General features: G+C 56.4%; 1 protein-coding gene across 5 annotated transcripts in view; it reads right to left on the bottom strand.

Annotated features, from left to right (window-relative positions):
• TTC7A (tetratricopeptide repeat domain 7A) overlaps positions 1–12,929 on the bottom strand; it is a 122,030-nt gene that overhangs the window by 36,404 nt on the left and 72,697 nt on the right. For all 5 annotated transcript variants that reach the window (XM_089923198.1, XM_089923195.1, XM_022573909.3 and 2 more), the window contains 4 exons: positions 7,472–7,589; positions 5,926–5,983; positions 4,666–4,738; positions 1,857–2,017 (listed from right to left, as the gene is read on the bottom strand). In XM_089923198.1, the coding sequence (XP_089779324.1) occupies positions 1,857–2,017; positions 4,666–4,738; positions 5,926–5,983; positions 7,472–7,589 (410 nt within the window). The remainder of the gene's footprint in view (positions 1–1,856; positions 2,018–4,665; positions 4,739–5,925; positions 5,984–7,471; positions 7,590–12,929) is intronic.

Genomic DNA, 12,929 nt, shown 5'->3' on the forward strand with positions numbered 1-12,929 from the left:
GCTTTCTAATCCCTGAATTCAGGAGGATTTTCAAGAGTCAACTCCACGAAAGCTGGGTTTTTCTCCTGGAGTCTTGAGTCTGCCCCCCAGGAACGGCAACCTCCTGTGCAGCTAAGGAGCCTGAACACCTTTTCACAGCTTCCCCTGCCCTCACGTGCAGGACGCCCTCCCCCACCTCCCGGCCCACTGAGGGCACTTGCTGCCCTCGGGTCCCAGGTCCCGGCCTTACACTGTGGACCATCTTCCAGACCCACCCCCACTGCTGCCCTTGAAACCAGTTGTAAATTGACTGTGAGATCTTTTCTTGTCTGAGTCTCACAATAGTCCTTGGAGGCAGGACAGATGTCAGTCTTTCAGCAGCTGAGAAGATGCAGGGGCAAGCTGCTGGAGGCACCACAGGTAAGTGACAGCCAGGGACCTGCTGTGGCTCCCACATGGGGACAAGCGCAAGAGGAAAGGGGTCTATTCCACCCAGCGGCATCCCCCTGGGCCAGGCCTCCCAGACCCCTGACACCAGCCTGCCAGCCTCTCCTACACTAAGGCAGTCTCTGCAGAAAGGAAGAGCCTCTACAAGGTCTCAGCCACCTGGGACCAGCGAGGCACTGGGTGGCAGACCCAGACCACGGGCCTTTAAGTGCCTGCAATCCAGACCTTGTTGAGGACACTGAGGTCAGGGCGAAGGAGGCTGACTTTTCTGTTTGGCTGCAGTGATATTTACTGGATCCGGGGTTTAATTAACTGCCGTGGCAACAGCGGGAGCCACACGCAGCTTGTTCCCAATGCAGGGTGCAGCTGGAGAAGCAGGATGCACCTTCAGTTGAAGAGCAATGACATTCTTCAGTGATCCCTGACCAGTAATGGACTCAGCGACATTTCCTGCTAATCCAGGGGTCTCATCCATGGGGAAAAGTACGGACTTATTTGCAAAGAGCCACGGTCACACCCCAGGGTCACTCCACAGGGCTGCGTGGCAGGTGGATTTTCCACCCCCCACTCAACTCGTGCACTCAGATGGGAGACGCTGGCACGGGAGGCTCCTGCACTGGGCTGGGGGCACCGAGGGGCCAGCATGTGGGCCCCCTTCCCTGGCTTCCACAGGACAGCTCTGCTCCCATCTGTTCACAGTTTCCACCTGCATGCAAGATTTCACTCAGAAAAAGGACAGTGTCTGATGCCTGGCCCAGCCTCTTGTTTCTTCTGTGACATGCACTCTGACCCAGGGGCCGGGTGAGGCAACCCCTCCCCACCCTAGGATTCTAACCCTCTCTTCGTGACAGTTTCTGTTTCCACCGAAGCGTAACCGACAATAAACGCACACACACAGAGGCACACTCATACACACATATGTGCACACACATGGCTGGCAGCAGACCGCGCGTCAGACCCTGCCAGATAGGCATGAGGATGGAGCTTGGAAAAAAGCCAGGTAACTGCTACTGGAAGAGGAGGACCTTTGTCCTTCGTGTATTTGTATAAAAGTAAAAAATAAACTTCTACACAGTAGGTCTTGCTGTATTATATTTGGGATTAGGTAACTAATCCCTTGTCCGCACAGGTTGTTTTATCTACGTGTAGTGTTCCCTAAGCGACCTGTCTTTTAAAGTGAACTGATTTCAGTTTTAATAATCTCTCAAATGCAGGATGGAGACCAAGAGCCAGGGCTGTCTCCCGAATACAAACAACAGGCTACGTGGAGCTGCCCTCACACCACACAGCAGGTGTGTGCCCTCTGCTCACACCTGGCCAGAACAGAATGCCAGAGCCAGGCTCCGCCCCCACAGGTCCCCGCCCCACCCTGACGCTCAGTGTGTGCACTGACCAGCCCGCCAGCCCAGCACTGTCCGCGGGGAACTCACTTGAAGTTCTCGGGATACTCCGTGATGGCCATGTTGATGACGTCGAGGGCATGCTGATAGTGTTTCTGGGCGGAGAAAAGGAGCGCCAGCAGGTGGAGGGCGTTGGCGTCATCCTTGCACACTTTCAGGGCCTCCTGCAGCTGCTCCATGGCGCTGGAGATCTGCCGGAGAAAGGTACCAGCTGAGTGACCTTCCCCAAGGCCCACAGCTCACCCGGACTCTGGGGCCAGGTGCCAGCCAACAAGGGTGCAGCAGACTCAATGAGACCCCAGGCACTGTGGGGCAGGCAGGGGCTCTGATGAGAAAACACCCCCCCAAATCACATGGCCAGGAGGGATCTGCTGTCCAAAGTCAGGCCCTGGAAGCTAGCACTGTGCCCACGCAAGAGGGAAAAGAGGGGCAGGTTCACAGTGTACCACGAAGGATCGGCCGGGAAGCACCAACTAAACCGGAGGAGTGGGGCTGTGAGGAGAGGCCACCTGGACCACTAGCTACAGAACTCTTCTCCGAACCTGTTCACGCAGTGCTGGGGGCTGACAGATAAATGCTGCCTCCTACTCAGAGGCTCACAGTGGCAAGAGCTTAGGCTCTGGGGTCAGATGGGGGCATGGATCCCAGCCCTGCCACTTCCTAGCTGGCGCCTAGGGCAGGGGACTTCGCCTGTCTGAGCTGCAGTCCTTACGCTGCAAAACGAGGATAACGGTCATACCTATGACAGTGGCTGAGAGGGTGAGACGACGTAGGAAAAATGTCCTGCTGAGTGTCGAACACGTTTGAAAATGTGAGTTTCCCTCTACAAGCCCCCAAAGGCCAGGCAGCTAACGAACAGGTAAGATCCTTTCTTCCAGTCCTGAGGGACGTGTTCTCTCAGGCGCTCAGGCCTGGTAGTTGTGTCAGCTCCTGCGGCTCTATCCACACCAGGACCCCGTCCTCCCAGGAACCTCGGGAGCCCTTTTCAGAAAGTCTTGTTCTTCACCAAACCTCAGACCCCCGTCTCCAATGCTCCTTGAGGGGCCTACAGGACACAGGTCAGCTGGGGCTCTGGTCCCTGGCGTGCCTGGTACCCGCCCGGTCTCCACCCGGCCTCTGCACAGGCTGCGGGCATACTGCCAGGCCCAGAGTCCTCCCACGGGGACCTCCCTTTGTGGAAAGGTCATGGAAAGTAAAGGAGGAAGCTAAGGTCAGTGTGGCCCCTGGCTTGGCTTGCCCGTGCCTCCCCAAGGCTGCTCCTGCCCCGTTATTCTGGGCTGGGTGTCCAAATCCTCGGCCCTCACTACTTGAGCAGCCATGCATGCTCTGGGCAGGATGGGCCAGAGGAGCTCAGAGACTCAGGCAGGCAGGACTAGCTTAGAGTTCGTTCAGGGACCCTTCAACCCCCTGAGGTTACCAAGATCTGGGTGCCCAAGGACAACGGGTACCAGGCCCCACTGGCCTGGCCCAGCCATCTCTCTGGGAGGACACACGCCATTCATCAGAGGCGGCTGAATACTTAAAGATATTAAAAAAATGCATCACCGAAGGTTTATCAGGAACTTGATTGGCAAGGAAAGCACCGGTTCTTTTACAGAGGGCTAAAAATAAACTGGTCTCGGGTATCTTTGCGTCCACGCTCCTGGGAGCAGCAGAGCAGACTCATGTTTCTGGAGAGAGCAGCACAGAGGGACAAGGTGCCTCCCCCAGGACCTGGAAGTCAGGAGCCAGGGGCACAGTGGGAGAGGGGCTGGAAACACAGCTCCCTGAAGATGAGACCAGGGGCTAGAAGTTGAAATCGACCAGTAAAACCAACCACCAGGCCGGTGGACAAGGCTCCAAGTGCCCAGTCTCCAAATGGGACAGGGGGACAGGATACTTAGAGCCCCATGGGGTTGCTTCACTGGGTCAGGGTGGGCTCTGGAGCAGACATTGTGCTGGCCTGGCCAGTTCCCAGTTCCTGAGCTCAGGAGAGCTTCAGTGCCTCAGGTGTCAAAAGGGGCCACCGGCGCCCTCATCAGAAGCAGGGCTCGCCCAGGCCAGTGGGGGTACGGCAGCACCCTCGGCAGCCAGGCTGCCTGTCGCCTGACCACGAGCAGATGGGGGCTCTGTGGACTCCTCTCCAACAGTCTGCAGCCCAGCCCGAGTGGCCCAGCGTCCACGCTCACCCGATCAAAGCCACCGAGAGGTCCTGCTTCACACAGAGCACCAGCCTGCAGGGCACACGTGAAAGCAGAGGCTCTGAGGGCCCTGGGTGACGGGAGCTCTCGCTCGTTTCTGAAAGGCAATGGCTGGGTGGGTTGCCCGGCCTCACTCCCTGGACAGCTTGGAGAAGGAAGGTGGGTCGGCCTGGAGAGCCATGCAAGTCGAAGTTGGTTGGCGGACAGCAGGCCCCCGTCAGGCCCCAGAGGCCGAGCCTGCCGGTGGCGTCCACAGGGTCAGAGGAAAGCTCTGGGTCACACAGAAACAGCTCCACGTGCCAATCACTCTACTCCAGGCCCCCGGGGAAAGCTCAACAGAAGGTGAGGACACAGCAAATGTTTACTGTGCTCACCTGGCAACTTCTCAGGAGACGGACACACTGTAGGAGGAGTGAGGGCAGAGAATAACCCCTTCCTGTGCACCCACCGTGGGCCAGGGGCTTTACCACATTAGCTGACTTAATCCTTACTAGGGCCCTCTGAGGTGGAGTATGAAGGTACTGACATAGCAGACAAGGAAACAGAGGCTCAGAGAGGTCAAGTCACTTGCAAAGGGTCACACAGCCGATAAAGGCAGTGGAGCCAGGAGAAGATCAGCAGCCCCCAGAGACCTGGGTGTTAGAATTGTGAGGACTCACCTGGCGGACGAGGGCCAGCTGCAGGGAGACATAGAGGATGACCTGGGGGTCACCGGGCGCCAGCTGCTGGGCTCTGTATGGGGCAAGGGAGCAGCAAGTCAGCCATCAAGGTCGACAACCAGTGTGTCACGTGGGTCTCCAGCGTGCCCACCCCTGTGCTGGGTGCTGCAGGGCCAAATAGTGGAGATTCTGCCTGGGCCCGCTTTGGAGGGTGCCCCACGGGAGACCATGGCTGGGGCAGAAAGCCCACGGGCAGCCCAAGGCAGGGGCAGTGGGTGCCGAGAGAGCTGGCTCTGGCTGAGGTGGGGGCCGTCTGGGAGGACAGGACTGCTGGGTGGGGGAAGCCCTCTCCTCCGGGCAGCTGTTGACCCGGCTGTGGCCTGGTACAGAGCCTGGAGTCTGCCCTCTCCGCCGCACGACAGAAGGGAACAGTTCCCGGAGGATGTGGGGCTGGGATGGCCTCTCTGGGCAAGAAGCGCTGGGAATGAAGAGCCAGCGGGGGAGGGAAGGCGATGTCCCCTGACCCTGGGAGTTCAGAGGGGGTTTGCCAGGATGGGCCTCTCCTTCCTCCCTGGGCTTGAGAACAGCCTGCCCCAGAGGGGAGTTCCCAGGAAGCTGGCATAAGGAGTCCAGGGCAGGCCCCTACCCAGCAGCTGCCATCCGTGCTCTGAGGGAGAAAGACACACGGGGCTCACGGGGAAGAGCCCTGCGATGGGCCAGAGGAAGGAAGGGGAGGGATGCTCAGGTGGGTCCCCGGGCTGTGGTGGAGAGGGGGCTCAGCCAGGATGGGCCTGGAGAGGGAGGAAGGGCTGCTGCTGGGGGAGGGGCTTCTCTGCCGCCCCCTCCCTCCCTTCCTCCCTCCTGGACTCTGGGCTCCCAGGAAATCTCTGTGAGGACTTGGGGTAGGGCTCCTCACAGCCCTCAGGTTGCAGAGGGGCTGGGAGGAGGCAAACACTCTTTCTGAGTCCCTGCTATACTTGTAGGTCACTGTGCAAGGTGCTTTCCTGCTATAGCTCACGTCCCCTGAGCTCAGGGGGACGGAAGCTGAGCCTGGGGGAAGCTCTACTCGTGTGGAAGGGCTCAACCCGCCCACCCAACCCCAAAGGCCTGTCCCTGCTTCCTGTGTGAGCTCTCAGAGCCTCAGTTAGCTGGTCAACAACATGGGGACAGAAACCTTTACTCTGTCTACACCAGAAGGTCTCCTAAGAGAACATGAGAATGAGCCACCTTGAGCAACGCTGCCAGTCGGGCCTCCCTCACCTCTCCAGCGTCTGCAGTGCTTTCCGGTGCAATTCATCTTGCTTGGATTTCAGAGTCGCTGCAGGAGACAGGATGGAGACAAAGCCATGAGGGGGTGCTGGAGCGGGGCCGACCCAGCTCTGTCCCACCCAGGGCACAGAGCTCTGCGGGGAGAGGCCCCACCGGGACCCCGTCTGGCAAATGCTCACACTCAAGCAGCTCCGGAGTGGTGCCACCCTCTGCCCTGGTTACTGGGGGAAGGGGGGCAGGTGTCACCCTGGTCCTAGCCTCCTGGCATGATTCTTGACACAACAGATCCTTGTACTCCTTTGCCTTCCTTGCCACCTGGGCCACACTGACCCTTCCAAAGGCCCAAGCCTCTAGGGAAAAGTTACCACCTCTGTCCTGGCCACATGCCTCCCTGGGCTTCCTTCCTGACGAGACTTCTTCTTTTCTAACCATTTCAACAAATTTCAAGTGGACGATTCCATGGCATTAAGTACATTCGCCATGTCGTGCCACCATCACCACCATCTGTCTCCAGATCTTTCTTATCGTCCCTAACAGACTGTCTGTACCCACTGAACACTAACTCCCCTCCCACTAGGCCACCAGAAACCTCTATTATACTTTCCCCATGAGGCTTCTTGATTTAACCCAAACTGGGCACCTTTCTGGTAAATTAAATCACCTTTAAATAGGGTAGCACAGGCATTCGAAGGCTTAGCAGCCCACGGAACCCCTGGGAAGCTTTAAAATGACTGTTGTCAGGCTCCAACCAGACCAGGTCAAGATGCTGCTGGCATGGATGGATGTCAGGGGTCCCCAGCTTATAAAGCAGCCCTGCTTCTAGAGGATTAAAGGCACATGGAGGGTCTCTGGACTCTGACTGAGGGACTGATGACTCCCTCACTTGACCAGTGTGGAGGGATCCCAGGGTTCCTTATCAGAGCCTCACCGATACCTTGAAGACACAGTGACTACTGTCACTCAAGAACAAGCAGCTGGCACGGCACCAGGATCTCACCCCTCTTCCTGCCCTCGTCTTGCCAGTGCCAGCTGTTCTTACCTCTCGTTGTGCGGGGCCTCTGAAGCCTGCTCCCAGGGGCACCGCCTGAATAGGCGGTGTGGGTTGGAGCTGATTACTATTCCGGGTTTGGTCTGGGTGGGGGCCTATCACTCCCTTTCCCTCAAGCTGCAAGGATACAGAAGTAGGTGGCTGCCGATCCCTGGGGGAACACACGGCTGAGCTGGCGGGGTTGGGGACGGAACACCAGACTCCAGGCGGCAAACCCACGCACCAAGCACAAGTATTCAGTAAACACCTGCTGCATACCCAGCTCTATGCCATGCACTGGGGGGATTTAAAAGACCCCAGAAGATGACAGTGGTGCTGACGATAAAGGTGAACCAGAAAGAAGACACTGTGCGGGCAAGGGCTGGTGGCGCATCACAGACGGCAAGCGCCACAGGAGTTCCAGGGGCAGCGGTCAGCGTGGGCTGTGCCGGGGGGCACTTAGGAGGCCTGAGTCACCCCGAGCAGAGGCTCCTAGGCCCCAGCACTCACCGTCGGTGGCCTGCAGGCTGTAGGTGAGACCCAGTGCCAGGTAGCCCTTGGAGAGGAACTCCCCGGCTTCCTCTCCGAGCTGGATCACCATCATGGCGAAGTGCTGCGCCTCCTTCAGCTGCAAAGAGGAGAGGCGCAGGTCACCGTGGAGGGCCGCCATTCATAGTCGCCAGCCTCAGAACTGCAATTCCTTGCGCCCGACCACAAAGGCCAGGCGCCTTCCTGAGGCCACACAGTCACTGAATGGAAGGAGAGCTGTTTCTTCCACAAGCACCAACCTGGACCTTTTCCCCCACCCAGAGGCTTTGTGCTCAAGATCACGGGACGCCACCTCTCACAGGGAAAGCTTCCCTTGCTCCAAGGATCCCAGCTCCCTGACAGCTGCTCTGCTGAGAGCCTGGACCCAGGAGCAGGCCAGTCTGTGCCAGCTCCTTTCCTCACTCTGCCCGTGTCCGTCCCTGCCCCGCTCGGCAGAGACAGGGAAGCGGGAGCGGGGGGCAGGCAGGGCTCAGGGACTGGGCCTCCGGGACACCGCCAACCCTGCAGAGCGGGCAGGCCACCACACTGGCTCCGGCTGTGGGCTTGCTCCCTGACACCGGGAGCTCTAACTTTTCAGGCCTGGGGTTGTGTTTGTCCTGAGAGCAGGAGGGACTGCTCCAGTTGGAAAGGGACCAACTGGCTCAGGTCACGTGTGCACACATCACACACAACATGTGACACGGAGACAGGGGCACGCAGGCAGCCCTCTGGGGCACCCACGGCAGGCAGGCCTGTTGGGAGGCAGGGAACAGCTGGGGGCCTCAGCTGTGCCCACTCAGGGCCCACAGGCCTCCCAGAGGTCCCCTCCCTCCTACCCACCCAGGAATGTCATCTGCCCGTGTGCCTGCTGTAGCAGTGTCACCAAGAACAACTGGTACCGCCCTCACCAAGGGGCTGAATGATTCATACCCACAGCCCCACTGCTGCCCAGGTGTCAGGGCTCCCTTGTGTGGGGCCCAGAAAGTGAAGCTGGGTTCTGGCACCCCAGCCAGTGAGCCCGCACTCTGCTCCCGTCCCTGCTCAGGCGCACCCCACCCAGCAGGAGAGGGACAGTGGCCTGACCACTGGCCACAGCTTGGGACACTGGTGGACTCTCCCTCCTTGGAGTATGAGGGACCCTGAGATAGAGGCCATCAGCCGTGCGGAGGCAAGTTGGGCTGAGTTCACCTTTTGGGCACAGCCATGGTGCGCTATGTGCAGGAAAAAGGCCGATGGAGCAGAGAACCCACTGAACAGAGGGGATAAAAAACCTCAAACTACAAGAGAGGCAGAGCAGGTGAGGTGACAGCCCAGAGGGAGATGGTGGAAGGGGGGCTGGATCCCAGCGGCCTGGCCACCATCCCTGACAAATGGCGACAATGGCAGCTCTCTACCCCCCTGTGGTAGAGCTCAAGCTGCCGGCCTGGGTAGTGGGCCACCTCCAGGTTGGTGGGCTGGTCACCGAAAGGACATGGGAGTCTGGGGAGCTGGGCCTGTAACACCATCAGGCCTGAGGACTTGCGCTTCGGGGGAGGCAGCAGCTCAGTAAACCCCACAGCTGCCTGCTGCCCAGTGTCTGCTGGCCGGGTGGACCCAAGTCTGTAGATGCGGAAATCTGTCCCCTGGAGCACGTGGCCCAGCAGGACTCGGGAGAGCCGCGGGGCCCTGAAGTCAGAGCCAGGCTGAGTGAAAAGCACAGGACAAGCCTCGCGACACAGGCTCGGCCTGACAGACACGGGGCCTTGAGCAAGTCACTTCAGTTCTACGTCCCAGAGGGCCTTATCTGCAAAATGGGGAGCTGGACCCCCTCCCACAATATAACTACTCCTCCCTACAAACCTCCACTGAGGCTTCTGCGGCACCAGGCTCTATGCTGGGCCTGGCTGGGGAGGCCCAATGACACAGGGGCAGGATGCCCGGATGAGCACGCATGGAATCCCTAAGGAGGGAGAGACCCCACAGGACAAGGTGGCTCTTAATTAAGGCTCCACTATATGGTGCTGGCCTGGGGCCATGGGAGCTCCCCAAGAGCAGGCAACCTCCTGGCTGGGGTTGTCCAAGGAGGCCTCGCGGCAGGGGGCGGGCAGGAGGCACCAAGGGAAGGGCAGGTGAGCAACAGCATCTTGCCTCCTTGTTAATATCCCTACTGCTGGTGCAGCTGGTCTCCCACACTGTCTTTAGGCATCATTATGCCCCATTCAAACAGGGGCGAGCTTTTTCACAAACCACCAAGTACGCATTATAAACAGAATTCAGAAACCTCCTGCACTCCACGTGTGTGCACTCTTCTCACGGCCATGTCCTTCCTCAGCAAATGCCAGCTTCTATCTCCGGCAGCCCAGGCACAGAGGGTGCCAGGAACAACGCTCGGCAATTATTGGCAAACAGGGAAAAATCACTCTCCAGTTTATATATATCATATCCTGGATTAACAAAGCTCACCATCCTTTAGCTTTAAAAAGTGACAACGTATCCTTAGCTTGTCCAACTTGTGGTCCCCTCTGACCCCAGGTGAGTAGCTGTCCTGGGCCAGTACTTGCCAGCCTTGCCCACATAGGTTAAAATGGTCTTTAAGTGTGGTGTCACCATCTGTCTCAAGTCAAACCCACAAGGCTTCCGTGGACCGTTTTCTTACATGGCCGACACCATTCTGATTTCTCTTACCTACCACAAAACAGTTTTTTGCATGTGGAGTCATGGGATTATGAACAAAAAGAAGTATCATCAATTCTCTTAAATGTGACAATATACAATATGATACCATACAGTATTAATAGATTTATACAAGGATGCTCTAACTAGCTAGCAAAAGGGAAAAAGTCACATCAAAAGTCAACAAAAAACGCCAATATGTATGTATTTCAAATATAAAATATATATTAAAAATATATATACATAATGCACAACTCCTGTTCATCTAAGACAGCAGGGGGAATCCTAAAGCCCTTGAAAATATGGCTTTGCCACCTTTGTTCTGAAGTATGATAATCCCACCTAAATCCAGAGTCAGCACCATGCCCACGGGTAAATTTTCCAGAGAGCAGGACGGCCTAGCAGCTTAGAGCACAAGCTCTGGGGCCAGGCTTCCTGGGCTCAAATCCTGGCGTGGCTATTTACTGTGTGACCTTGGGCAAGTCACTTCACTTTGCTGTGCCTCCGTTCCCTCTTCTGTAAAATGAGGATAACGGGCGTGTGTCTCACAGGGTTGCGGGGAGGACTGAATGAGATAAAGACACAATGAATGCTCAGAACGGTGCTTGAATAAACATAAACTACTACTATTATTATTGGTTGTGATTTTAGATCTATAGTTAATCTTCCAGAATTTTTTTTAACTCTCAGCCTAATGCATGTGGCGAGCGCCATCTGAATAGAGTCGCTGTCGCCTAAAGCTACATGAGCTCACTGACAAATTAGGAAGTGGCATCAGAGACCCTCCTGGAATCCAGAGAGGGGGCACCACTGTCTGCCTTTTGTCTCTGGCCTGACCCTTCGTCTCAGATAAGGAGCAACTCTACACAAGGACAGCGGGGTCTCCCTGTGCAGTCAGCTGCGCCAGGTCGGTCAACCTCTCTGTCCCGTGGTCTGGGACACACATACGTGTAACCACCCACCTACCCTGTCACAATACTCACCTCTACTGTGGGTAATACACACGGATATTTTCTATGCTATTCTGTGATTGTCTATTTCTTTTTTGAAAAAGTTCTATTTCACAGTCCACTAATGGGTCTCAACCTACAGTGTGAAAAGTAAATTCCTGATTGATCCACCCAGCGCCTGCCCATCTACAACCACCCAGCCGTCTAGCACCTCACCTGCCCTTTCCAATCTCCACATACTTCCTCCTGTGGCCTCCAAAGTTAACAGCTAATGGCTCTGGAGTTGTGCCGCTGCTTCTGCAAGATTTGCTCGGGTTACAGCACTGGGACCTCCTTGCTCATCAAAATACTTGCAGGGTGAGGGGTTTCCAAAGCTTTCAACCATTCTCCTCCTACACTGCTTTTTAACACCTCCTTTCCTGTGGAGGCCATGTAACTTCGTCACAAAACCCAGGTGGAGATCCTCTCTCTCTTCCTCCCTTGCAATTCTAGAGCAGCTGGGTGCCCACCTGGCGTGTCATAGCACGGCAGCCACTTGATGGAAGGGGTGTCTTACAGCTTAGGCTCTGAGGCACAGGGTGCTTAGGGGACCTATCCAAGGTCACCCGGCTGGTAAGTGAGAGAACTGAATTTCCAACCCAGGTCTTCTGAGTCTACGTTTGGATCTTTCTGAGCTGCCTGATTCACGGCTGCCCTCTGTGGGTCTTCATTTTTCTCCTCTCTGTCCCTTTGGGAAAAGGATGCATCGAAGGATGTAATGTTTTGACCCTTTGCTTTTGCTTTCTGTAAGTACGGAAAGCGTTCCCACGCCTTTCCAAGTTCCTGCATCTCTCCAGTTCTCCTCATTTGGTCCCCACACAGATAGGCTCCTGGCCTGTACACTCTGCTCCGGCTCAGGCTGCCCGGTTCATCTCGGCGTGGGCCAAAGAGCTTGTACCCCTGGAATCTTCACCTCTTCTTCCCTCCCTGGGAACCAGAGAAAGGTCATTTCTGAGCCCCCAGAGCTCTGCTTAAACAGCACCTCCAGTTTCTCCTTAGTTGCTTCCCATAGGATCCAGGACCTGTTGTTATCTGCTCTACTGAAAATGCACTTTTTTCTTCCTGGAAGGAACAGGTACGCTTCCTAATTTCCACAAGCTTGTGGCAGGAGAGCTGGCATTCTTTCTGGCCTCCTGAACACTTAATCCATCTTCCTGGCCCTCCCCATCCCTGAATCTCAAAAATGAAGGCAAAAACACAAAGGCACATCCTTCCTGAGAGTCTGCTACAGGGATGGCTGCCATTTACCAGGTACCTCCCACATGCTAAATAAGAGGGACACTGCTCAGCTCTGGTAGTCGGAGCCACCCTGTAACAGTGGATGTAACTGTTTCCAGGTTACTGATGACGCACAGAGAGGGTAAATGACTCACCCAAAGTCACACAGCTAGGAATCTGAACCCTATCCTCTCAGCCTCCAAAGCCTGCACTCTTTCCACCATCCCATCCCACCCCCTTAGGGGAAGAGGCCGAGGGGCAGCACCACAGACCTTTCCAAAGATGAGCATGGCCTGCTTTTCCATTCCACAACCTCCTCTCCTTCTGTGTGTGACACACAGGCACACCCCCATCTCCTATCCTCCTAGAAAGGTTTTAACTTTTTTAATTAAATGAATTTGAACTAATTGTGTTTGGAGGGATGTGAAAAAATATTTACAGCTCCCTTTTCTCCTGCCCCAAATAACTGGCTGGGGACACCGGCAAGATGCTGGTCATGCTGAGGCAGGGGGCTGCCCCACTGCTGTCACTGGGTCAGAGTCTGGGACGCCCTCCCCCACCGAGGCAAGCCTCAGGCTAAG

Source organism: Delphinapterus leucas, chromosome 13 (assembly GCF_059928025.1).
Source record: "Delphinapterus leucas isolate spDelLeu-1000000601 "Yukka" chromosome 13, BTC_Dleu_Yukka2, whole genome shotgun sequence".
Lineage (NCBI taxonomy): Eukaryota > Metazoa > Chordata > Mammalia > Artiodactyla > Monodontidae > Delphinapterus > Delphinapterus leucas.